At 41.1% G+C, this 27,847-nt stretch overlaps 1 protein-coding gene across 2 annotated transcripts; it reads left to right on the forward strand.

The window, feature by feature from the left end:
• Positions 1-27,635, forward strand: LOC121318925 (moesin-like). 2 transcript variants are annotated; one of them, XM_041256129.1, is made up of 13 exons: positions 1-343; positions 11,792-11,875; positions 18,284-18,379; positions 18,763-19,037; positions 19,509-19,592; positions 20,450-20,596; positions 20,938-21,034; positions 21,755-21,918; positions 22,278-22,408; positions 22,866-23,026; positions 24,331-24,423; positions 25,558-25,788; positions 26,125-27,635. In XM_041256129.1, the coding sequence occupies exons 1-13, from the start codon at positions 332-334 to the stop codon at positions 26,287-26,289; spliced, it is 1,740 nt and encodes a 579-aa protein (XP_041112063.1). In that variant the 5' UTR covers positions 1-331; the 3' UTR covers positions 26,290-27,635. The 2 variants fall into 2 exon arrangements, with proteins under 2 accessions (XP_041112063.1, XP_041112064.1); XM_041256130.1 differs by lacking the exons at positions 1-343; positions 18,284-18,379; positions 18,763-19,037 and having other exon boundaries at positions 11,817-11,875.
• Positions 27,636-27,847: the final 212 nt, after the last annotated feature.

The raw sequence follows: 27,847 nt of genomic DNA on the forward strand, positions 1-27,847 counted from the left end.
TTTTTCCTGGGTGTGGTTTTAGACAGTTCCGTTAGCAGGAAATTCAGCTAGAACTCAGAGCTGCGAGCACAAGATAACATTGAGCCACACAAACGTGAGACAACTGCCGAAAAGAAAAAAAGAAAAACAAAACAAAACAAAACAAAACAAAAAACAAGTTCCTCCAAAAGAGTTTTGTTTAAACGGTGTACAGTAACTTCTCTGGGCAGTGTTCGTCTTCTGGCTGACCTTGCTGCTAGTAGTAGCTGATGGGCAAAAGTTGTAATTGCTGAAAAGTTTTTAGTGTGTACCGTTCATTTTGTCAAAGCTCTGAGCAGACCAAGACAATAAAATGCCGAAAACCGTGAGTACTTACTTGAATTGCTTACTTGTTGTTAAGACTGGCACGAAGTGAATGAACTTGAACGAATGCTATTAATATATATATATATATATATAATATGTGTGTGTGTGTGTGTGTGTGTGTGTGTGTTGTTTTGTTTTTTTTAGGAATCCTTTTTTTTTTTTTTTTTTTTAATAAGATTGCTATCAAAGTAGTGTGCCAGATTTCCTCAGTGTGTGAGATTAATTGGGGAAACAAGTTATGGTTGCCCTTAATTATATTTTTAATTACGATTGTGGACTCCCGAGTACAGAAAGCGACTGGTAATGTCTAAAAATGAAATGCAGAACACAGTTTCGCTGGTAGGGTATTTCCGTTCATACTGTAGCCAGTGTTTAATGATACTAGCGTTGCGTAATCAAATTCATGCCCTATCCACGGATTAATTGAATTTGTGTACCGGTAGGTAGAAACTAAAACATTATTAAACATGAAACTGCGATTACAGAGTTCGTTTTTACTGAAGGGTTAGTAGTTTCAGGAAGCAGAGGGGGGAGGGGGTCGAAGCTGTTGGAAACCATGCGCATTACTTTGTATCTCGCAGCATCCCTCGGTTTATTGCTATTCGAGTGCACTGTGTCTCGAAAAACAGTTATTCATAGCGGCACAAAGAACCCCTGTGTACTGGAACCTGATTGGCTGAAAAGTGTGCCTCCAGAATTGAATGGTCCTTTCTGTGCCTAGAAATGCCGACTGTCTGCCCGCAGTTCTAGGCCCGTAGCCCTGCTTCATTTTGTTGCACATAGGCGGGTACTGTATGGACAAATCCTTTTTTTTTTTTTTTTTAAATCGGATACTGGGACTTTTTGACAGTCAGGTTTAAAACAACTACGCACAGCAGCTAACACAAACTGAAGTCCCTGGTAAACTGCTAACACTAAGGCGCGGTTGCTTGTCGCCCACATGAGTGCATACTGAAATGCGTAACGTGGTGAATGTGCAGTCCCCCGTGGATATACAGGCAGGGATGTGATCTTAACTGCCCACACATGGAAACTTTTTATTTATTTTTTTATAATCCTATATCACTTTCATTTTCACTTTTTCAAAAGGAATATTAGATACTTATAGTTATGTTTTTTTTTTCTAAATCTACAGTAATGGCAGTTTTCATTTGAGATAAATATTCTTGATTGATTTGTCTGTTTGCCCAACTTGTGTGTTTCCATTCTCTCCACGTCGCCATCAGTTTACAATAAAACCTTTTATTATTATTATTATTTTTTTTACCAATATTTGTTTACCCCAAATAGACCAGCTGGTCTGCCTGCAGTGTGCCTTGTTGTCATAGTGTATTGTGTACTAACAGCCCCCTAGCTCAGCTGTTTAAGTGTTGTAACTGTTTAGATGTGTTTTTGGTGCCATGCAAATAAATCAATAAATAAATCAATTGTCTCTTAGCAGCTCAGTGGTCGATTCTGAAAAGTTCTATTTTGTAAAACAACACATTCAGTAAAACATTATTTCATTGTGGTGGTAAGAGAGAGGCCTTGTGATACCATATATCCACATTAAACATTCACACTGTATTTCTTTTATTCTTTATTTCAATTTGTTTTTAAAAAGAGGACCCCCAAACAAGTATGTTTGAGAACCTCTTTGCTAACTCTGAAGTCCTGCCTCTCTTACGGGTTGGTTTGTTCGGTTAATGATTGTACACCCACATGACATCGTTGATTTATACCATGGACACCTCAGGTATCAGTCTGTGCAGATCAAAGACGTGGATATCTGGGTCTTATAAACTCTGGGTCCTGACCTGTTCAAAAAGATGTGAGTCTGTTTTAATGAAATAATAATTCAAGAAATCAGCTGGCTTACTTACCAGCGTTCTAGAACAGTTTCATGTACACCTAACTATATTGCATTTCATTGAGAAGACAGTAGAACTCCTGAGTTTACACTTTGAATAGATCTTTGTTAGTATTTTTAGTCTTGATTCAGTTGTAATATCATGTTTAAAAAAAGTTACGCTTTTGTTAGTCTTTAAAATAACAAAAGCAAGTAAATAATAATAACAAATTCTTGAATTCAGCAGTTTGCCATCTGGTGGGAATTCAATCTGAGTAGGTTAGCAACTCTGAAGTGAAGTGCATCCTCCCTCAGAAAGATTTCTCCAAGGCCTGTGCAAGCAGCTGTTTGTTTTCTTACCAGACTGGCGTGGCAGCACTCATTTAAACAGTAACGTTTCCACACATGTTAAACACTTGCTTGTTATTGTAAGTACCCTGCAGAAAGATTACCCTCCCTTACCCAGCCAGTATATACAAAGAGCAGCAGATAGACACAAGTTTAGTATTTTTACTGGTCTGCTGTTTTGAGTGGAGGTAGAGATGAAAGAGTTAAATGTGTTATTTTTGGTCTGTTTTCAATGGGTGGAAAATGATTTGATGTTGAAAGTGTTCCAGACTGCTGTTGACTTCTTTAATTAATAACAGCATCTCAGTTACCAGACTTTATTTAATTAATCAACAGACTGTAATGTCATGCGTGAAAGCCAATTTATACCGTAAACATAAAAGGATTCTACTGTAATGTACAATGTATAGTGATTTTTGTTTAAATTTGAAGGACTACACCAACAATATGTTAAGGTCAGCAATTTTTTTTTTTTTTTTCTACATTGTCTCGTTGCCACGGCATTCATTTTATTTACACCCTCAATTTGCTGAATAGATTTATATTTTAAAAAACAGTAATAAAAAGAAAAACAATTGAAGGTTCCAGTTTTTGGTTGCAAATTAAATAAAAAAAAAACAGTCATTTTGGGGTTGGTACTAAAACCAATTGGTATTCAATTCTTCCTTAAATGCTGCTGGCCTTGGTTCAACTTCCCAAGAAACTGTGCTGCAGAGTGACTCAAGGCTCTCTGTCCTACGTCGGCTCCCTGCCGGCTCTTTCCTGGCTCTCAGTCACTTGACGCTGCCTTGTTCAGACGGCCTTATTTGGCAGTTTATAAAGCAAAACTCTCCATTACAGGGAGCATGGTGATTTGGTGTTATCTCAGCTCAGTCATCACCCAAGAGGCTAGGAAGCCAATCTGCTTTATTTCGCCACTACACAGCCTCACGGGAAGCACTGATTGGAGCCCCCCTAGACTTCCACACACACACACTGTCACTCACTCAGTGTCTGTGCAATATGGAAATGGAGATGTGTGATGTAATGAGGGGGGAATTCCAGCATTTCAGCTAGGAGTGTAGTGTCTAATAATAGCAGGCCAAATCAGGATAACGGAACTTGTGATTTTTCCTTTTCTTTTTTGGCAAAAGGATTGTCATGCCGATGTGGAGAATCGGTGCATAGTCTATTTATTACATGCTTTAGCTTATTTTGTAACAATCAGACCAAACCGTCTGTAGCTAAGGTTTTTCCACGTGTGCGAGATGTACCAATCAAATAAAAGAATGGAGTGCTGAGCAAAGTCCAAATTGAGATCCTTCACACAGAGACAGTCCTTGGGGAGCATGAGAGCTGGAGCCTTGAATACATCCTGATCATAGCTCCACTATAACCATCTATTGTCCAAAGAGGCATGCTATTCACCGACGCTACAGCACAGCTATATCTCTAGTAGAGGCAGTATTTCAGATTTCTGTCAAACCAAGCACAGCAACAGGCTTGTCCCTGCCTGTCAAGATATCCTGCTTTGAAAATAGACAGAAGCTAGACTAAAGGACAGAGGGAGTCTAGATAGGAATCTGCTTCTATATAGAGCTGCTATGCAGAATTCAGACTCAGGGCGTGACCTACCTCCAATGCCCTTGAACCCAGCTGATTTCTGAATAGGGTAGAGCTGGTAGAGGTGCGTTTATTGCAAGGGTTTAGGGCAGGCTGACCAGTTTCATGTTCATGTTACCTTGTCACTGCTGTGTTGTTGTGTTGCTAGGGGTAGTTTTACCAGGCTGGTGCTGGAATTGGGTAAGGATGGTGCAGTGCGTTCATATCAATAACACACACATAGTACTGATGCTTAATTAATATACCACGTGATCAGGTACTATTCAACATGGAAAGTGTGTATTTTTGTTGATGGCATAGATTCTTTATATAATTTATTAGTGTTTCTGTCTTTGTATCATTATTATTGAGTGCTTAGTGTGTCGCTCGTGAGCTTCATCGCTTGGTCCTTTGCCCGGCTCGCCCCAGGAAATAGTAGATCTTAAAGCAGACACAACATGAAGGCCGGGGATGATCTTTCTGTCTTTAGTTCACTCAACAAGCATTTTAGTGCAAGAATATAAGAATGCAAAAGTGCACCCGAGTGAAATATTTGATTCTTGGTGTTTGCTAGTGAAATGAAGCTATGTGTTCATTGTTGTACCGTTTTATATCTTGCATTTAAATTCTCAAACCGTTAAAGTGCTTAGCAACAGAGGCAACACATGTAAGTTGTGTGGCTAGACCAGTGGTATGTAAGCAGGGCATTAAGTACCTCTGGAAGCATGACAAGCAGAGCGGAGATTAACAGTTTGTAATAAAGTAAGCTGCAGGAGGTAGCCTGTGTTAAAGGGTAAATAATGTGAACTATCCTAGGGCTTGCAGCTGAATCTTGCAGCCGGGTGCTATAAAGCAGAGCAGTCTGAGAGAACAAAGTCATAACTTAGTCAAGCTGTGTGGTGGTTTGGATTTGCATGGTGCAACACTGGGTTAAAACTGAAACGTTCTGACAAACACATTTCAAGACTGGTGTCTTGCTTGCTGGCATGCCCAATCTAATCCAATAATCATTTCTTGTACTTTGGGAGACTTCTCATAGCTTCTAAAGTGAGTGCTGAAGGACTGCAAGGTATCTGGATGGTGTTTTTATTCACAGTGCACTCAGTTCATCTTGATCCCTGTATTGTCTTCAGTAAACGATCTGCTACAGGTTTTTATTTAATCTAAAGAAGTCATTGATGATTCGTTTGTTTCATTAACTGCTGAACCCACTACACAAGCCTTGGTTGGGTTTTATGGTTTATTTGCCGCGGTATTAGATTGCAAGCTTCCTGTCCAAATCAGGTTGCATTAGAAACCATCCACATGCCATAAACTCTGAATGAAACTTGTTTTGAAGAAATGTGAAATCTAAACACCCAAGTTGCACGTTTTTCATCCCTTCCAGTGTTTAAGTTTCTGTATAGAAAGTTGTCCCCCTTCTTGTTTCCTGTTTATTTAACACATTTTGGTGTTTGACCCTGCTGGCATGTTGCTGACCTCTGCATTGTTATTGCAGAGAAGTCTCACAGGAGGAAGCCGAAAGCTAAATCCCTTCCCCGCTGTGGTCAGACAGAGTGGTTCACTGTTCGACGGGCTGCAGTAAATTACATTGATCATATATTTAAGCAGAGTTTTCTTTTAAGAAGGTCTGTATGTGATATTAATGAATATTGCATCTGGTACCGTTGCTGAATTTTTGATTACTAGTTTAGTTTGGCTCTGAGCCTGAAGATTATATAAAAGACATTTCACTGTAACCGCATTACTGACCGTGTTGCGTATAATTTGGAACACCAAGAACATCATTTTAAAGTCTTAACAAAATGTGTTTCTTGAAACACCAGCATCTGTAGAAGCGCATTAGTCGCTTCAGGGTATTCTTATTTAGAGAGGTCTAAAACCACAGGGAGGACCAGGTTTGATTTGTTTAATGCTGGATGTTTTCCTTAACCCTTTAAAGTACAAGGGGACATAAATAAAAAAAAAAAAAGTTGCTATCTTTTCTTATTCTTACAATGAGGTGCACGAAACACGATTTAAAATGTGCAGGTTGGATCTCGTCATCCAAATTTTCAGTTTCCTCGTGATGCTTGAGTCACATGCAAATGTGTTTTAAGAAGAACCTTTTGAACAGCTGCTCTATTCCTTGTGTACTTCAAGGGGTTAGGATGGGTCATTTTCGGGTTAAGCCAGTGATACATACTGTGCTGCCATGTGATCTCTTGTAATGATCAAAACTTAGTAAATACATGGGGAAACACCCAGGCAGGATTTATATAGAATAGAGGGTATTTAGTTCCACCTCTCTTTGGATAATTAAAACAGACCTTTTTCAGAGACCTTTTTCATAGTTTTTAAATACTGGTTGCAGTACGTAATTAAGTAGTGGCCATTATACTACATACAATTTTACTGTAGTAAATATTACAGAAAATGATGTAGTCAGTTTTTTTAAGGGCTCCAAGTATAGTTTAATACATAAACTGTGAAACAAGGTAGATTCACCCCTTGAGGATAAAATCCTTTACACAGGAATCTGTATTTCTGAGGAAAGCACAGGAGCATTGTATCCTAGTGAATGAAACTACAGTTGGCACCCCCTGTCGTGAATCACTGGGCATTCCAGTAATAGGAGCACTCCCAGTCCAGACAGTGTAACTGGGAATCAGGCTGTGCAGCAGTTATCCTAAATCAACATTTAGGAAGGGTGTAACCTATTAGATTTGTGCTAAAATAGAAGCGGTTCGTACATGTTCTGTCTCCTCATTGCTTTAATCTTTGTTTTTAAAGTCCCAGGCTCCTACTGATTATTTCGAAGACTGTGTTAAACCGTTCAACTCCAAATTATATGCTTGTAAAACCTGCATTCCATGTGACCTTTGACCTTTAACCTGTATTCATGAAGTGTTGACAGAGCTGTTTGAAAATCCGTGTAGTTGTTGTTGGGAGTCCATGCTATGTGTTATGTGTGCTTGCCTCAAGGCACTGTAGTGCTTTGTGGAGTTAATCAGGAAACATAGGGACGTTTTACAACTTGAGGTACGAAAAAGGTTATAAGAGGGCTAAAAACTAATAACCCTGCATTATTACCCAGCGTCGAACCTCAGTCGGTTTCGAGAGAAGTCAGTTACTGTAAAAGGAAAGGCCTGTGACTTCTAGGTCATACCAATAATTGTTCATTCAGTAATTGTTCTTAAAATAGACTCGAGCAAACTTTAAGGGACCCACCCTCACCATGGCAGCACTGTGAGAGAACTTTAAGGGACCCACCCTCACCATGGCAGCACTTTGAGAGAACTTTAAGAGACCCACCCTTACCATGGCGGCACTTTCAGTCTTAGTTCCTCCTTTGCATATTCAAGATGAGCTATTTTTTTTATACCAGAAATAGTTTGTGAAACATTTCGAGGCAAGCCTGTCTGAATGTTGTAATGAAATGCCTGACTGTGCAGAGTTCAGGTCGCACAGTGTCCTCACTTCTGGACACAACAGGCCGGGAGTGCTCTGGAGTAACCAGTAACACCCTGGAGTTTATTCTGAGTTGCTTACCTCTTTATCTGTCTGTCTCAGTTCACTGTAGTGCCTCCAATAAGAGTGGAGCATTCTTGCTACAATGCTTCCCTGTGCTTTACCTTGCTTTCACTGTGCTTTGTTACACCTTTATATGCTTTTATTATGGGAAACTTTTTTGTAAGTTTTATTAATAAATAAATAAATTATAATGGGCTTTGCTTATCAATTGTATAGGTATGTTCGTAAAGTTTTTTGAAGTAGGGTTTGTAAACCTTCCCTTAAGAGTCTTCCATAGTAAGAGCACAGCCAAGTGTAATAAAGCACAGTGAAAGCATGGTAAAGCATAGGGAAGCATTGTAAAGCACAGCGATGTATGGTAAAGCACAGGGAAGCATTGTACTATAATGAATGCTTCATTATTTAGCGGTTGATGCAATACAAATATACATGTAGAAATAATAAACTTCAGCTTGGTAACAGGTTTTGAAGGGGGAAAGTGCTCCGCGCCACACACTGCTGTCACAAAGACCTGCTGCAATCCCCTCCCAGCAGACCTGTTCGTTCTCGTGTTGGTGAAGGCAGGAAGTGGCCTTGTGACAGGCGCTTGTGATATTGAGAGAGGGCCACTCACACATTCAGTATCGTCAGCCACACAACTGTGAAATAGTGCAGCCCTTTGTGAGGGGAGTGGGGCGTGGCCAGCGTGGAGAACTTTGTCATTCTTACCAGACTGTTTGAGACCAGGCTGGTCATAGTGAGACAGGCTTACAATCTCCTCCGACCCACTCAGTTGGCCCTTTCTGAATGTGTACCGTCAGTGTTTGGCCAGCTGGGGCTTCCAGACCATTGTTTCAGGCCTTTTTTATTTTATTTATCTCATTTGTCAATGATTCGTAAGGTTAAGTAGCAGGTCACATAACGTCAGCTCCCCATTTCCAGGAATTGCACCTAAAGATTGCTGACTTTGAGGTCAGTCAGATAATGCCCTTAAAAGGATATACAGTCAAAGCATGTGACTTGAGCTAAAATGAATGCAATTTCACACCTGAACTGTAGCTGTTTTGTATTTCTCATTATATTTTCTCTAATGAGATTCAAAGGAGCACTCCTGCAGTGAAGCTTGTCAGCCTGCTTGGGCTCAAAGGCCTCGCTAAGAGGATGTGGTTTGCTTTCTCTGGTAGTACGGTATGATCGTGTAGCTTTCTTGCAGAGCACTGAGTGTGTCTTGCTTACTGGAAGTGAGTATTACTGTGTGGCAGTGTTAACTAATACAGGAAAGCAGTAACGCCATGGGTATGTTTTGCAACACAAAATACTTTTTACATATTTTTTTTCATTCCATAAGTTCCGCACAAAATATGTTTTTTATCCAGTTTGTCAAAGTCATTGGAAAAACGTCAGTTATTACTGCTGATTTAAGGCTGAAATATTTATGCAGTAACTCCCTGATAACACCTTCAGTATGCTCACTCTCTCAGAACTCCATCCTGCTTTTCACCCAGCACACAGATCAAGCAGATACAGCTGGTTCACAACCTGCCTTTCACAGTGCCCTGCAGCTGCTGTCTGCCCGCTTGCTTCAGCACTTCAGAGCTGTCTCTGGGATGTTGGTCATTCCTGGCAGATGCACAGCACAGTGGTCCTGAATTTCAGCCTGGGGTAGGCTTAGCAACTCTGCTTCCGTGTGATTATAATAAAGGCATTCCATTGACTTGTTCATATTGATTGACACAGAGGAAGGGTTCAATCTGAAACTGAGTAACAGGTCACATTTTAAAGCAGGGGTCTGGGCCCCGTAGTATCCCGAGCTCTGATTGGATTAGTGGTCTGAAAAGCCCATTTAACTCTGCTGAAGAAGGGGGCTGGTTTAATGGAGTGTAATCCCTGTTAAAATGGCAAGCACTTTCATACGACTCTGTGGAAACGCGGGGTTAGGCAGGAGAACCTTTAAGAAACAGGTTGAGACCTGCGGGGAAAACATAATGTCTGTGAGTACTCCTGCTGTATTCCTAAATAAAATAAATGTAACTGCACTGGAATATATGAGAGCAAGATGTTGAGATTGTGAAGCAGTACAATTGTTAAATATGTGAAGCTTGGATCAGGAGTTAGTGAAAGGGATGGTAGAGCTGGGCTAGACTGTAGTAATAAAGACAGTCCAGTCTTAATTTGTGACCTCTTGAGAACAGCAATTGAGGTAATAATTAGAAGCTTGAATGTTTTTAGCACACACCGTGCTAGAATGACCTTGGTCTAGTACGATTACCACGAAACTTAGGCATGTAATGGTGTGGGGCTTGAGGTGGATTACTGTGACTACAGCTATTATTAAAAAAACAAAAGCATAAGTGACTAAGGTCTCTAATTAGAAAGCGTAGGTAAGCTTTTCCCATAAGTGACCCTGGGAACAAGAGCAAATTGCAAAACACTGATGTGTGTTTTATGACACGAAGAATAAAGCTATTGAAATCCAATAGATGGTCGATGAATGGATTACTGATATGAAATAAGGTTTCAAGACATTTTAATGAAAAAGTAGTGCAGGAGGGTTGGAGTCTAATTAATGACAACTCTGGCTTGAGTAACAGTTTTCAAAATATGGAAAACTTTTCAAGCTGGAAGTCAGCAAGCTCTTCAATAAATGGCTTTTTCAGGGATAGATGGATGGCTTGTAAGAAAAGAAGGGTTTCAATACAAGATGGAACTGTGGGGTTTCAATGAGTTCATTTGCAGTATATTTATAGACTCATACTGTAAGAGGGACAGCATTACATTTAGAAATCACAGTTTTAATACAGTACATTACCCTACCCCCTTCGCTGCCTTGTCTCAGGCTGGTACCCTGACAGTGGCACGGTTGCCAAGTGATTTACCATAAGGACCAGCTTCCCGGGAAAGGGTTGCAACAGTCAGTCTTCTCTCCGCTTCTAACTGAGTCTTCATCCCTGGCAGTGTAACACGCTTTGCAGGTCTCTAAACACTGCAAGCCTCCCACTCTGCAGAGATTTGGCAGACAGCCGTACCAGGCACAGAAAACCTCCCTTCTCCCTCGCCCTCAATGGAAAACATGATCATGAAATCGGTTTCATCTCACCTGTGGAAGGCCTGGCACTGCGAGAGCTTGCGTGTGCTTCTTGAAGTTACATCCAAACCACTTATTGTTTTCAGATGCTCTTGATGCAGTGATTGTCTTTGGCTTCTTTCAGCTTTGAGTGTTTTGTAGTGTAGTGTGCTGTTGGAGTCTTCTGAGCACTGTATAAACACCCCTTAGATATGTTTACTCTAGCTTTTAACCGAAGCTAAACTCTTCTTGTAGCTTAAATGGTGAATCCTTTGAGCCAAAGGTTTGACAGGGTGACTGAGGTATTACTATTATAAATAATAATAATAATAATAATAATAATAATAATAATAATAATAATAATAATAATAATAATAATTACATTTAATTAATTAATTGATTAATCAGACTTGACATTATATTTAATCAGACATGAAGGACTAGCAAAACAAAGAAAATATTTTATTTATTTATTTATTTATTTTTTATGAATCCTGATGTGTTTTTCTGCTAGGCTATGCTTTTGCTTCCTCCCAGCCAGGATTGAACCCAGAAAGATGACGATTTTTCATTACAAACTGGGTGGCTCCCAGAACTAGCCTTTCACTTCCCATTTTTACCATTATGAGAAGTTATTGGCAACAATATCCTTATTTTTAGCAGCTACTCATAAACATTTAGAGTTCCAGTATGACCTCTTACATTGGAAGAGACGAGAACCATAAAATCAATTTTCTACTCGATGACCTCATGTGTAAGTTTTCAGATTTCAAACACAGACAGAAACAGTGCACTCCCTTCCCTTACTGTAGTCTATAACCTAATTACATTCATGTTTGAATTACAAACACATTGTGTGTGATTTGTGCTTATGTAATAGTGCACTGTAGTTGAGGGTCCTAGTGCATTGCTGTTTGCGTTGGGTGTTATTGCTATTATAAACACAAAACTGAATACATGTTATGAAGGGGAGTTGGGTTTATACGGGATTGTACAAGGCTGCTGGAAGACTTGAGATCTTTCAGATTACTGGGCATGTCATGGGGTTTCTTGTATTGGTGTCTGGGCTGACCTGGGACAGGTAATCAAGTACTCTCCTGACACTAATATTCTCGTGTTGGTTCTCTTCACAGATCAGCGTGAGGGTCACCACAATGGATGCAGAGCTGGAGTTTGCCATCCAGCCCAACACCACTGGCAAACAGCTCTTTGATCAGGTAGGTCCAAGCCTGGCCAGGCCCCTCTTCATAAAGCCACCAATGCTGATCTACCTGGAAGCCTTTAGTTATAGAACAGCCTGCTTTGGTGATATAGTCAGCTCTTAATCAGCCCCTCCTTTAACTTTATTAATCACACAGGGATGATGCCTCTCCACTCAAAACAGCAGGCCAGTAGCCTATTACAATGTATGTCTATGCATTTGTTAAAGATGCTGGAACTGTTGAATTTATTATCCTAGTGCAGCCTTTCTTTAAAATGACTTGGTGCTGTTGTATGGGTGACTGTAGTGCATTGCCCTGTCCATGCTGAAATGGAAAAGGGCAGGCAGTGCATTTAGTGCTGATGATTTGTACAGTTCCCGCTTTAGTAAGAGTCCTTCTCCTCACAGCCCTGGCTCTGCCCTCAGTTACTGCAGCCTCTCTGCATGGACAGAACACCCTGCCTGTGACCAGCACAGCAGCAGCGTTGCTTCAGACTGACACCTTTCTGTTGAAGCCTTTCTCTCATTCGCTACTTAATGCTTCTCAATGTGCCGTGGCGACGTGGTACAGCAGGGCACCATCTCATGCAGCGCAGTCTGCTATATGTAGACTGTAGGAGTTCTTGTTAGTTTTATTAATCCTAAACGTTTAATTGAAGGGTTATTCAAGGTTTCTAGTCTTAGGAAATTCTGTGTAATAATAACTATAATAATAAAACTGGGACAGTAAACATGTGTGCATTTTACAGTGAAAGAGAATTACTTAAAAAATTCTCTATCTCTATAGTGCTGAACTCCCCCCCCACCACACCTTAAAATGACTGTAAATCATTTTGTTTGCATTAAGGATTTTGCTGCCCACTGTGCCCCCCTGGTGCAGATCACTGCTCCTGGTAGTGTCTACACGCCCTGCTTTATTAGTGCTCGTGCAGATTTGGAGTCTGCTGGGTTGTGCCACCGTGCTGCTGTTTGGCCCTTAGCTGTGGGACGTAATGTCTTGGTAATGTAAGGCAGGGCAGGAAATCTCGTCTAAACACACTTACTCTGGGCAGATATATTGTAGAACCATGAGTTTCTTTTGAAGAGTTTTGGGTTCATTGGAATCACAGTAAGCTCTGTAAAAAAAAAAAAAAATAAAAAAGTTGATATTCTGGAAAAATAAAACCATGCAATTTAGCAAAGATACTCAAGTTACTTAACGACAGAAAGTAACTTGAGTACTTTTCCACTGCAATGTTCTGCAAGCCCCAGTCTCGCTCAGTACAAATAAAAGCAGCCATCCCTATTTGAACACTGGTGTACTGCACATTGTAGTCCAGACTGGGGGAGGGGTTAAAGTAGCAAACCTTTTAACAAGCCCCTCAAATCAGTCTTATCAAAAAAAGGGTTACATTTAATAAGCCTGTCCCTACATGCTGTGGTAATAGCAGGATAAGAGCTGCTTATGTGTTATACTTTCCTTCAACACACAGAAGCTGCAAGGATGGGAAGTCTGGATTGGGAGCAGGGGGCAGAACGACAAGAATTATTAGTTACAGCTGTTTGGGAGTCCGTTAACTATTCCAGCTGTAATCCCCTAAGGCCCAATTTAGCCAACTGACGACCGCTGACTCACAGTATCCATTTTCTCTGTGAATTGATTCAGCTCTCCACGTTCAAGACAGCACAGACTGGCTTTGTAATGTGTGCCCTGTGCCTGCTGCTGCTGCCACACACACACACACACACACACACACACACACACACACACACACACACACACACACACACACACACACACACATGCATTAGGCAGTCTGCAGTGATTTCCAGTGGTTAGTAATATAGTTTATATTATAACCCTGTTTTAGAACTGATAATCTTTCCAGAAAGAATGCCCTTGGATAGATAATTAAACTGTTTCAGTGTCTTAAACTAACATAGTTTTCAGTTCAGTTGGACTCCTGGACTACTAGAGCGGTCAGTGGAGTTATCTGCAGTGTGACACTTCTGGTGTCTGTGTTTATAATAATTTTGTCCTGCATGAAGTTTGTTTGTTTCATGAGGCTGGGGACATGTGTGAAGAGGGTCTGTGGTAAAATAATTGCCTTTAACTTGTGGGATTTGTGCCCAGACGAGGCTCATGCTCCTGCCAGATTTGATGCAATATGGGAAACAGCCACAGCTTTCCATCGTACATGTATTCAAGTCTGTGAATGTGGCATTAATCAGCTTATAGGATAGCAGGGTCATTCATGAGCTAGTATAGGCATAGTACAGGGAAATACGTGGGTGCATTTCTAAACGAGGCTTCCCTAAAGAAATACATTGTTTTTGTGTAACCCAATTGTGGTATTTTATACTTTTTCCCCATCTGCTTCACAATACATTATAATGTAGTGTATACTAGATTAGAAACTGTAGTTGGAGAGTAATATTGTTTTATATGCTACTTGATGTTAATGAAGAATCTAAGTAATTACAGCAGATAATGTTGAACAGAGAAACAGGGTAATAGGAGATTAATTGGGTATCTATTAGATTACCGTCAAGAAACAGCAATGCCCTGGGCCACACCTGGGGTCAATTACAATTACAACTACAGCAGAATTGTTTCCTGAAATTACAATTACACTAAATAAATACAGAAACATACTATAGGACTTTTATTTTTTTCAAAAAAATGGGGTCACCTAAAAGTGTTTGAAAATACAAGAATGATCGAATGACAAATAAATACCACACTGAAGTGTAATTGATCAGTTATGTGTTATAATTACAGTCCCGCCTCTGTGTCCAGGTTCAGTTGCAATGCCATTGTAATTGCAGTGAATTAGGAGTTGCACAGTTACACTTGTAATGGACCCCAGGTGTTCCCCAAGCTACCCACTGGCACAGGGTGTTGGCAGCAGCTGCAGTAAACGCCTCAGTGTAATACGTGATGCTGATGCTTTCACATGAACTCAACACAGCTGAATAATTGAAATCACTGTTCTGCTGTTCTATGCTGAGCAGTAAAGGGCTCGTACAGCAGCTGGCCCTGTGAGTGCTGTTTCAACACAGCACAGTCTATGAACATCTGGCAGCCCCCCGAGACGACTATTGCAGGAGTCTCAATCGCATTCAAAAAGCACTTAATGCCCACATAAATGGATAAAGACCCAGTGGCCGGACTGATGACCTCATACTCGGCGCTGGTAGATTTCTTGGCAGTCGTTTGGTTTTTAGCGCCGCCCAGACGCAACACGACGCAGCCTGATTGAAAGCAGCTTAGTCCGGGATGCTTTTCTGTTGTTTGTGGAGGAACAGATGGGCTTTCTCTGGCGCTGTGCGTTCTCATTTGGACACATGGGCCGGCTTCCTGTAGATCCACAATGAGACTCTTGTATTCCTTTTGAGAATACAATCCTCGCCTGTCGTATTCACCCTCGTTCCTCTCTTTCTGTTTTTCTATTTCCTGTTTCCTTTTGAAAGTGTAGTATGATAAAAGCTACTTGTGAACATGTATTGACTGCACACTGTACTGTATTAACCTCTCATTCAGCCTGCATGTAAACAGCAAGGTGTGCCCGTGTCAGCCACAGTGTGTTGCTTTACCTTACTGTATCTATGTTTCACTCCATGAATAAAATTGTGATTTTACATAGGTGCTTGCCACCTGCTGGGCACTAAACACATGACGTGGGATAAATTAACATTTAGAAAAAGCATTAATGGAAAATATAAATTCATGCTGTGGGAACAAATTTTGCGGTTTATTTTCCCAAAGAGCCTTTTCCCAGCTAAAATGTTAACTTTAAATCAGTTGAAATCAATGAGAACCTGAGGTGAAACTGCCTGGGCAACGCAGTATATAGACAGAAAGTTTCCTGTTGCACTGTTAGTGGAATTTCTTGGCTTCCTGAACTAGACTAGCTTGCTTTCGACATCCCTTTGTCTCTTGTGAGTGAAGGCTGTTATTTTAAGATAATGAAGTGGGGAACATGGAAACGGTGCCCTGTTAGAACTGAAGGGATAAACACACTTGTAGCCAGGAGAGGCCTGGGTGGCTTTGGTAACAGTAATACACAGATTTTCAGTCTGTGTCGTCATTAGTCAGCAGTGCAGTGACTAAGTAAACGTTGCAATATCAGGGATTTCCTGAAGAGGGCGAGGCTATTTTAAAGTTATCCCAGGAGATGACCGCTCAGTTTTGTGGAAGTTCATTTGTTTAGGTACAGTCTGAAAATGACCATATGCAATGTGTTTGTAAATTGAAACGACTGCCTGCTGGTATTTCTATTAAACATTACGCAGTGTTTCACCATGCTTTACAGACCAATACAGAAGCCATGGACTGGGAGGTAATGTTTAACATGTTTAATCTGAGTGAGAAGATCGGCACGTTTGACATCTATTGAAAGACGTTTTCCAAAATGAAAAAAATGGCGTGCTTGGTACACAGAGTTAACTCTTCCTCCCATATTGACAAGTTCTGTAATTGCAAGAATAGAAAACTGTAACTCCAGACAGCTAGCAATGGATCCTGTGTCTCTGCAAAGATGGTAACAGTTCCTAGCGGCTAAAGAAAGAGCTTGAGAGAGTCGTGTAGATTCCACAGTACAACATCCATTGCCCAGTAAATATGGGGTGCTAGCCAGAAGTGAGAATGTACCTTCCATGAGTACAGTACTGCTAGAAAACCAGCAACTCGGAAACTTGACTCTCTATGTCAGTGCATTAAAAGATGTGGAGATTAAGACTGTGTTCAGGGACACAGCCTGAAGTAGTGTTACTGTACTGCTTCAATAGTCCTTAACCTTTTAATGAAGTGTGGGTTTGGTTTAGACTGTAGCGCTCCCCAGGGTTTTTCATTTTCCAAGAGCATCAACAGGAACATTAGTTTATTTCTAATAAAACTGGCTAGCTTTTCCTGTATTGGGTCTGATGCTGACTGGAGCCGGCATTGCTTTCTTAATAGGAGGTCTTGCAGCTAATCTTCTGAGAGTGCAGACAATTGGATTACCCATTCGCTGTCAGACTGCTTTTATAATCTTTGAATCTTCCTTTTTTTCCCAATTTCAAGGATAAATCACTCAGTTGGGACTGCATCAGTTAAACAATGATACAGTTCATGTTTTAGGTGAACGCTCATCCCACTTCCCCGTACCAGACCCCTCTCTTACATTGGGTGCATTGTTAAACTGTAATTAGGATTGACACAGAATAAAGAGTTAGCCCTACTCCTTTTCTTGATTTAAGATAATATGGCATGATTCAGTTTTAGAAAAACAAATAAACAAGCCTGTAACCTAGTATTCAGACAGAAACAGCTCTCTTTTACTAACTAATTCTTTCCATTCAGCAACGAATAAAGTCGTTGGTGAGGTTTCAGTCTGGACAGTGCGAGTCTTATTAGAAAACTTGCCAGCTTTACAATACATAGTATTTATTCATTCTTTAACCAGGAATAAAACCATTGAGATGAATATATATATATATATATATATATATATATATATATATATATATATATATATAATACACACACACACACACTATATTGCTTTGTAATGGTGGTGACTGCAGTATTGTTGTCAGTCCTCTAGAATACTATATTCAGGGAATAAATGTTGTTGAAGAAACGTTGTTCCTTAAAATTACTTCCTAACAAGAACTTTCCATCTCCTTGCATATTTATTTTGTATAACAGAAAACTTCTGTCATTATTAAGGTTCAAGGCCTCATTTGGGCGCAGGTTATTTTGCTATTTTAACTGTGTGCAATGGCCCTCGTTCTTTCTGCTCGCCTCCTCTGACACCTCCTACCCGCTCTCCTGGAAACTCAGCCTTTTCTGAGCTCACGGCTCAGCAGACGCCCACCTCGAGGTTTAGTTATACTGCCCCCTCCCGCCATCTCAGGAATGGGAGGCCAGATGCTTGCTTGTTGATTTTTTACAGCAGGAAAGGGGAGGGAGGATCTTGCGCCGGGCTCCGTTGATAAGTCTTTGATTTTTGCTGATTCACAGCTTGTGGTGGATTTAGATTTAGTTTTTACCAGCTTGTTAAATGTATTTTGTGATGACACTGGAACATTATAGAGGGCTTAAATACCCACCAAAAAATGCCCAAATGCACATGAGTGAAGTTGAAATATTATGAAATGCAAAGTAAAAACACAGAAATCAACCAATATAATTTAGCAGATTGTAACTGCTGCTACAGTGTGTATTGTGGCAGCAAATAAGCTGGGCCATTTCCAGATATAGGTTTTCTGTAGTGCAAGTCCACAGTCCTCATGGTAGAGGTGTGGAGCTTGCTAGTTAGGTTGACCGCGGTGTTCAGAGCTGTTGAAGGAGGAGGGGTTGCAGGTCCACAGTCCTCCATAGTAGAATGGACAGGAAGTTGCAAGGTGCAGCGGAGCTGTGATGTCACTAATAAACGCCGCGGCTTTGATTTCTTCCCAGGTGGTGAAGACTATCGGCCTGAGGGAGGTGTGGTTCTTCGGACTGCAGTACCAGGACACCAAGAGCTTCTCCACATGGCTTAAGCTCAACAAGAAGGTGAGCGGCTTTTACTGTTTTGTTAGGAACGTCATCTCTGGCCTCACACCGGCTCTCAGCTTGGTGTATAGCTTCTATAACATTGAGGACTGTTATCTGTTCCTGCTCCAGGTGTGCCCAGCAGTCATCGCTTCAATAAATATGTAAAAGCAGCTTGGCAATTTGCCATTGTAAGAGCCATATTTTCAGAGTGTTTACTCCTATTTTTAATGAACTAACCCTATTTTTTTTTTTAAAGGAGAAAAAAAAGTCATGTTGATGTTGCAGAATGTTACCAAAACACATTGAGAGGAGAACTTTAAATATAGAACTTAGTTGATTGGTTTTAGTTTGGTTAAATTAATGAAAAACTGGCGTAAACGCTTTGTCACGTGCCCCTGCAGGTAACTGCCCAGGATGTGCGCAAGGAGAGCCCGCTGCTGTTCAAGTTCCGTGCGAAGTTCTACCCTGAGGACGTGTCCGAGGAGCTGATCCAGGACATCACGCAGCGCCTCTTCTTCCTGCAGGTCAAGGAAGGGCTCCTCAACGATGACATTTACTGCCCGCCCGAGACCGCTGTGCTGCTTGGCTCCTATGCCGTGCAAGCCAAGTACGGAGACTTCAACAAAGACCTGCACAAAACAGGTTACCTGAGCAATGACAAGTTGCTGCCACAGAGGTGAGAGCGAAGCTGCAATCTCTAGTTGTTCAACTGCAATTATCCTTTGCAATACATTTCTGTTCGGAACCATCACAACGGTTGTGTTATATCTTTATTAGTCCATGTCTTTGTACATATTTGTACAGGGCAGCTGGCTCGGCTGCACACCTCATTATCAAAGAGATCAGCAGTATTGTAATGACTGTGCGTGATTCAATATGTACTGCACAATAACAGCAATCCATCTAAAATCCCGCCGTCCGGTTTCAACACCACCACCCACCCTTGCATTTCTTTTGAAGCTTTTAATAGTGATTTAAAGTTGGCTCAATTCAAATCCCTATTATTTGGTGCTCTGTATCAAATCCCCTCTGGTAAGAAAGCATTCCTTGGAAATGGGTGCCAAGCTGAAGAGGGGGTTTGCTCTAAGTGGCGTGGGTTCTGGTTGGCGTGGCATCTTTATTTATTCCGGCTGTTTTTTGTCTGCAGGGTGTTGGAGCAGCACAAACTGAACAAGGAGCAGTGGGAGGAGCGGATTCAAGTCTGGCACGAGGAACACAGAGGAATTCTAAGGTATCTTACACAGGGAATACTGCGCATTCTAGAACTGCTGCGCTTAGCACACAGAACTCCGGGTCACACTTATCAACCAGTGGTGTTCTTTACAGAGTCCTGGAACTTCCAAATAATAGCCCTGTGACAGTGTGACTCATAGAATAGAGTGAAATCAGGTTCTATTTTTAACACACTAACAGCTACACAACGTTAGTGACGGGACCTGTCAGGTTAATAACTTTTTTTACACAATTTTTCGTGTAAAATGGGGCTACATAGAGTTTAAATGCATTATTTTCACTATGGTATACAGTATACTGTCAAAAAGCAAAGAAAAGCAGGCGCAGGCTTGGCTAAAACAGAAGGAAACATTCAAAGGGTGGTGAAATAATGCTAGTTTTTACCTGTGGAATATATTCGGAAGACACTGATTTTAATAGGCTTTTATTTTTTTTGTACAGAAGATAAAATAATCACAGAAACCAATCAGGGCTGTAAAAAGGCCAGTTATTTAAAACCTTTTTGAAATATAAATTCAATGAAAAAGAAAAAAAAAACCTTGAGAAACTTTGGTATTTTCCACATTAAACACATTGGTATTTTCCTGAATTTTCAAAAAAAGCAAAGAAAGAAAAACAAACGCATGGTCTGCATTCATGCATTTTATAACAATTGTAAGTCGCTCTGGATAAGGGCGTCTGTTAAGAAATAAATAATAATAACTCAAGTTGCCATTAAGCCATTCCCTATTCTTTCTTTCTTTCTTTCTTTCTTTTTTAAGGTAAAATATATTGTATTGGTTTCATGGGGGAGGGGTGAGTCCCCCAGCACTTGAGCGCACGTTGAGATCCATGCTTTTGTCTGTCTTTGAACAGAGAGGATTCCATGATGGAGTACCTGAAGATCGCCCAGGATCTGGAGATGTATGGAGTGAACTATTTCAGCATCAAGAACAAGAAAGGCTCTGAACTGTGGCTGGGAGTGGACGCCCTGGGACTCAATATATACGAGCATAATGACAAGTACGCTCTGACACCGCACAGGCAAAGCAGGGCTGGGCTGGACTGAGGGCTGTGGGAGCTATTATATAGCAAGTAATGCCCTGCTGGGTTGGGTGTTAGTGCTTCATTGGAGTCTCGAATCTCTCTTCGATGTTTTGCACAGCATTGTAATTTACTTGCAAAGCACTTGTACAACATAAGAGGCTAATTGTGAATGTTGATAACAGATTGCTCTTGTGAATATCTAAATATTTTGAGAAGGGGCAGCAGCATTGCAGACTCGGCACTTCACAGCTCTATCATGTAACAAGCTCCACTGTAGTCTATATTTATAACCTTTTTTTTTACTCACTGTTTTAAAGGATGAACCCTAAGATTGGATTCCCATGGAGTGAAATCAGAAATATTTCCTTTAACGATAAGAAGTTTGTAATCAAGCCGATTGACAAAAAAGCTCCTGTAAGTACTCGTTACAATATTATTTTAATTAATTTTTTTATTACATTTTAGGGCATCTCATATGCATATGTTAACATTGAGATGATTATATGGAACTTGAAATGCCATCCAGCACACAGTAATAAGTTTTCTAATGTGTTGTCATCATTATATTTTAGTTTTTTTCTTTAAATAAAAGAATACCTTTGTCCAGGCTTCTGAAGGACTATACCAAACCAGTTTAACTAACTGTATATAGCGTCCGTCAAGTGAACTAATTCCAGCACACTGTAAAAAAATCAAGTAATACTTTAAAGAGCTCCAAACTGCTCGCTAGTGAAAGGCCAAATCAAAGAGCTCAGATTTAAAAGTACAGACGACTCTGGATTCTGGATACAGTATGGAAGTGAGTTCCAAAGTGAAGGCACTCAAACTAAAAGCCCTTGAACCGTAGGTTTTTAATCAAGTTCTTGGAATAACCAAGAGGCCATCGTTTGCCAAAGTACAGGCCTGCTTGTAGGGAGTAAGTAACTCACGCACAGAGGCAGGGCCAGAACCACGAATAGCCTTGGACTAGGACACATGAACAGAACTATCGGATTGTTTTGTTAGGTTGATCATTTTGTCCTGGGCTCAACAACAAAAAGACTGTTGGCTGTTGTATGCCTGGGTGGGAATGGGGAGAGTTGGCACTGGGTTGCGTCACAGAGGATGGATAAAGATGCCTGCTCTCTGTTTCAGGACTTTGTGTTCTACGCCCCTCGGCTGAGGATCAACAAGCGCATCCTGGCTCTGTGCATGGGCAACCACGAGCTGTACATGCGACGACGCAAGCCCGACACCATCGAGGTGCAGCAGATGAAGGCGCAGGCCCGCGAGGAGAAGCACCAGAAGCAGATGGACAGGTCAGTGCTGCTCTGCATTCAAGCATTCGCAAAAAATAAAATAAAAAACAGTGTTTCCCCATTCTGATTTTTAAATGCAAAAACAAGAACAGGAGGTAATGCAACCATAATGTCCATAACTAAATCGTATTGTGATGATTGCATACTTCCAATACTCCATTCTTTAACTCCTAATGCCTTATTTAATGCCTAAGAGACCTTGACTTTTATTACCGAGTGGTTTGGTTAGACTTTAAAAAAAAAAAAAAACTAGCAGTGCATCAAAGACTGTAGTAAACCTGTTGAAAGCTTGCCCCTTAGTTTGTTCTTGCAAATGCATGAGTGGATGGAGCTGCCCCCTGACTGTGCTGTTCTCACAGGGCACTGCTGGAGAATGAGAAGAAGAAGCGAGAGATGGCTGAGAAGGACAAGGAGAAGATTGAGAAGGAGAAGGCAGAGCTGATGGAAAAGCTCGCCCAGATCGAGGAGCAGACAAAGAAGGCCCAGCAAGGTTGGGATCCACATAGAATAGTATAGGACTGTGTATATAATACACACAGTATAGTGCAGGACTGTATATAATACACACAGTATAGTGTAGGACTGTCTATATAATACACACAGTATAGGGGAACATGACCAATTACCTGCAGGTTATTATGAGGGGGGATTTAATACCTAGCTTTTACAATGAAATAAAATATGTTCAAAATTTCCAGGTGTTTCAGTGAAGCACATATCAGATTCGAGTGCATCCTAACACAATGCTGGGCATTGATTCAGCTCAGGATTAGAAGGTTGGGGGGAGGGGTGGTGTAGTACCACTTGTTACAGTATAGCTGGTGTCTGCTGGATGTGTCTGACCAGGCTCAAGACAGATTAGTTTGCGAATCGAAGGCAGGGCAGAAGCCTGTGCAGTCACTGTGGCACCAGTGACAGAGCCTGACCGAGCGTCCCTCTCCCCTCAGAGCTGGAGGAGCAGACCCGACGGGCCATTGAGCTGGATCAGGAGAGGAAGCGGGCCCAGGAGGAGGCGGAGCGACTGGAAAAGGAGCGCAGGATGGCAGAGGAGGCTAAGGCCGCCCTGCTGCATCAGTCTGAGAGCCAAATGAAGAACCAGGAGCACCTGGTGAGGAAACCAGCAGATAAATTAGCATGGATTAAATCCAGGGGTGCAGACACCACAGACCCAGATCCACTGCCAGACTCCCCGCTCGGTGTGCAGGATTTACTGGCATCACAATGTTATAGCACTACAGCCGATATACCTGCCTCTCTCTTATACCTGGCATTTTTGGTTTGGATAAATCACTTCCAACATGCATGCAGTTAAAATACTTCAGCACTGAAATTTCAGGTAAGGTGGTGATGTTAATTGTTTAGACCAGGGGTTTTCAACTGGCGGTAAGCGTACCCCTGCGGGTACTTCTAAGGGTCGTAGGGGATATGCAGGACAACTTAGAAATGCACAAATAAAAACGAAAGTAAAAAATAATAATTTTTTTAACGGTATTATATATACTGTGTAAAATGATGTAGTCTTTGTTTAGCAGCTCGGAATAGAAAGAGAATACGAGTGTTTCCAAAGAGATTCCCAAATGCTGTCTTAATTCTGTGCACCCAGTTAAGTTTTAAGAATTAAGCCTACTGTTTGGTATTCTGTCTTAAACTAGCAGTTTGTCAGCCCCAGACTGTTGTGAAAAATGATATATTAAATAAACAGGAAAAAATGTGTAACCAGATTATTCTGCCTTTTAACTGGTGGAACCATTCGGTGATCGAACATTATAAAGTGTACTTTACCTGAAACCTCCCGACCAGAAGGGGTTTCGATTCCTATTCATACCTTGATTTTCAAGCGCACATTACCGGAGAGCACACTAAATTGATTTACATAACCAGGAATGCTTACTGACCCGAAAATAGTTTTTTTTTTTTTTTTTTTTACAGAAGATGTTGATGAGTTGACAAATCTATCTGATGGCTAACTTCTTCGCATTTACGCACCCCTCAAACAATCTGGTGTAAAATCAAAACCAGACGCAGCATTTATAAAATTCTTTCTGATCCGACTTCCTGAGGGTTGTGGCTACCACTGATACTTTTACAGTTTTTAGGTAGGAGATCACTAAGTTGTAAAGAAGAAAGCATTTCAGAGTAAATTTTAAAACTTTTTTTTTTTTTAACATTCAAACTAGGTAATCGTAGGGTTTATTTCATCATCTTAACAATCTTCAGACTCTCAGCTGTTTAGAAACGTTTAATAAGGTTTAGTTTCAGTGGATATTTGTCTTGATATGTTATGTCACTCAGACCTCAAACAGGTAGAATGCTCACCGTAGTGGAAGGGTTAAATGCACACCTGTGCCAAAGGCAAGGATAGCTTTCATTTTTATATATCTACATCTGCTGACACGTGTTCTGTTTCTGCAGGCCACTGAACTGGCGGAATTAACTTCGAAAATCTCCCTCCTGGAGGACACCCAGAAGAAGAAGGAAACCGAAGCCATGGAGTGGCAGCAGAAGGTGCGGCGCCCCCTGTGTGTCACACACTGTCAGAGCTGAGCAGCAGTGTGTACGGCAGGACTTAGAAACAAACCAAGAGTCTTTGGCTCCATGGCTGTGTGCGCTTTCTTGATCATTTTATTGCCTCTCCACTCTTAAGGTTCCCGCAATTCCCTTTAATAAAGCAAGGGTATAAGTTTGAATCCTGGGCTATATAGCACAGTGGTCACGAAAGGGTTAACAGTACTACGCATGGGTATCCAGCATAGAGCTATTTGTAGGTAGGGCGGAATTAAAAGCAATTAGTAAGATGCGAGCTTAGATCCGAGCTTCTGACCCTAACCCTAACCCCAGATCAAAATCTTAGTAAGCTGGTCAGCCCCCTGTCATTTTTTCCTTATTCTAAAAATAGTGACCTGACCCACAGTGTGACTAACACATGTACGTATGTAGTTCTGTATAGACCCCAGCTGTGACCCGTGTGTGTGGGCGTAGGCGTCGCTGCTCTCCACTTGTCTATGAAGGGTGGTCTCAGTTTCTGTAAGGCAGGGAAATCCTGTTTGCCTGGGAGGATGTTGGGTGCCCCATTGTGTTATTTTCCATATTTTGGGTTTTTTTGAAAGAATATGATAATAAATGGCAATTCCCACATGTCCTGTTATTGTGCTTCCTAAAATAAACACAGAGGTAGTGTTGTGTTCTCTTGCCTTATGAACTGAAACGCTGTATATGCAATACAGCTGACAGGCTTTCAAAATCAAATGTCAAAGCCATATTGCAATCTGGGATGTTCATTGTAGGGGCACTGATAGTTTCGTTTCAGACATTGGTAAGTCATTGTCAAACGCAGGTGCTAAACTTAGTGTGCAGAGTAAAGCTATTTGTTTTTTCATACCAGTCTTAGGTAATCTGGTACAATTGGGTTCTATATCACCATGCCCACACATCAGAAGCTTTACAGTTTAATATAATGAAACCCTTTTACAAAATAGATCCTAATGATTGCTGAAGATCATCCTTGACTTCTAATAGCTATGCATCATTAACGAAGAGATTTGTGAAACGATCCCATTTGAGGGAGTAGAAATGAGAACTCCTCGGCTGTAACAGTATTTTAAGATGCCTAACTGTCTGTGTGTGTCCGTGCTGCTGCAGGCAACCTCGGTCCAGGAGGACCTGGAGAGGACCAAGGAGGAGCTGAGGAAAAAGGTGATGGTGTGTCACGTTCAGGAGCCTGTTCACGCAGAGAACGAGAACGACGAGAACGATGAGAACGGAGCCCAGGCCAGCGCCGAGCTCACGTCAGAGGGGACCATCCAGGACCGCAGCGAGGAGGAGCGCAGGACCGAGGCCGAGAAGAACGAGCGTGTGCAGAAGCAACTCATGGTGAGCAGGGGGCGGGGCTGCCGGAGGCCAGAGGGAGGGGCTTAGCTGTGGAATAACAGGAGAACATACCTGGCTGTTTTTAAAACTGTATATTCACACAATTCAGTGGTTCCTCTCTGGGACCTGGGTGATTTCAATCATCAATGTGATTTGTTTTTTTAGATGTTTGACTTTGACTGCGAGAGATTTCACGATCATTCAGTTAATTTGTAGTGAAGCTATTTTGACAGAAAACTGTGCTGCTTCAGACCCTTTCACTAATTGACTGTCCAGAGTGTAGCGGGGGAGTGCCACTGTTCACTGTGATTTAGTGACTCTGTTTTCTGTCCTCTTAAGGCTCTGACCTCTGAGCTCGCCAACGCCCGGGACGAGACCAAGAAAACGGTGAACGATGTGATCCACGCGGAGAATGTGCGGGCGGGGCGCGACAAGTACAAGACGCTGCGCCAGATCCGGCAGGGCAACACCAAACAGCGCATTGACGAGTTCGAGTCCATGTGATCTGCACCAGCCAATCGCACTGCAGAGGAGTCCCAGCGGGCCTGCCGCCCTTCACTGCAAACCTGCTTTCACTGGACTCTGAAAAGAACAACACTGATTGCATTGCGTTCACTATTTAACAGTATGGAGGGGATCTTGTACCTTCACTTTACAGCCTGCAGCATAGTTCCTTAGTCCCGCTTGCAATTTAATTCCAGCTGTAGTCTGAATTGATCAGTACAGGAGCTACATCTTTATCTACTGTGTTGGTTTTCTTATGCAAACTTCATCCCTGTGCTGTAATTTAACCTTGATGATACAAGCTGCCAATGGAATAGAATTAAAGTTAAATATTGAGATGGGCATCACATGGTAACATCAGTATTATGTGAGGGGAACTTTGCAATACCTCACTGCTACACACACACACACACACACACACGCACGCACGCACGCACACACACACATATATATGCAGGTCTGTTTTGCCAATTTTCCACATTGCCAAAGGAAACCAACAACTGAAGTTGCAACAAAGTGGCAGTCAGGTATGACATTTGCCCCCAGAATTAACACTGGTAGAAATATAAGAGACTGCTGGACATATTTCAGTATCCAATTGTGCAGCTACCACGAGACTCTGTGTGTTTGAGTCAAAATCATTTTATATTTTGTGCCTTAAAGCAATAAATAGTAAGTTGCAGTGAGTCAAGCGGCAGCCCCGCTAGTGTCAGGAATTTCAGTAAAGGAGGAAAAATGATGAAAACAAACCCTGTATTTTTAATTTAAGTTTCCTTTTTTTAAAACTCCAATATTGTGTTCTTGGAAAGGCACATAATTCCCACCTGTGGACACAATGAAAGGCAAATACATACTTTGCTGTATTAAAATAAATAAATAAATAAATAATCAGTATTAGAAATGTTTATTAAATAAATTCAATACATAGTATTGCAAAGCCACAGTTACTGCTTTCTGTTTGGTTACACATCTCAATGATATTCTGTCTTCCATGTGTATCTAATATAATGGCTCTCTTATAACTATGCACAGTAGTGTATCATAGTTACATAGGTTATATAACAAATCTGTATATTAAAAGCACCAGCTGTTTTAAAAAGGATTTAAAAAAAAGAAAGTGTGCAGCTTGATTGTTGTTATAAGACTTCCAGAACATTTTTATTAAAAAAACAAATAAAAAGAACTAGCTTTTTGATTTTTGTAAAAGCATCTGTTTACTAATGTAATCGTCCCATTGTCATGTTAGTTTTATTTACGTTTTTGTTCATTTAAATTATATGAAAGACAAAAAAAAAAAAAAAGATTCCTATTCTCAAACTGTTAATAAAATTGAACAAATCAAGAAAGCTCCAAGCGTGACGTGTTGATTTCTGCTGTGTACGGTTCCAGTGAAGCAATAACCCGGAGACAAGAGGAGGGGTTTGGATTCGTCGTTCTTTTATGTTTGTTCCTGGTAATAACCAATGTCGAGTGGGTTGTTGCGCTTAAAGTTATTTTAAATAATGCTTTAAAATGTGTTTTATTGGATTCAATAAAGTTTGATACAAATTTGCAATGT

Source organism: Polyodon spathula, chromosome 7, assembly GCF_017654505.1.
Source record: "Polyodon spathula isolate WHYD16114869_AA chromosome 7, ASM1765450v1, whole genome shotgun sequence".
Taxonomy (NCBI): domain Eukaryota; kingdom Metazoa; phylum Chordata; class Actinopteri; order Acipenseriformes; family Polyodontidae; genus Polyodon; species Polyodon spathula.

Excerpts from the sequence above, each read along its gene's own strand:
- LOC121318925 (XM_041256129.1), top strand. Across the intron at positions 19,038-19,508 it reads GACAAGTTGCTGCCACAGAG|GGTGTTGGAGCAGCACAAAC; the intron begins GTGAGAGCGAAG and ends TTTTGTCTGCAG. Across the intron at positions 25,789-26,124 it reads GTGTGCAGAAGCAACTCATG|GCTCTGACCTCTGAGCTCGC; the intron begins GTGAGCAGGGGG and ends TGTCCTCTTAAG.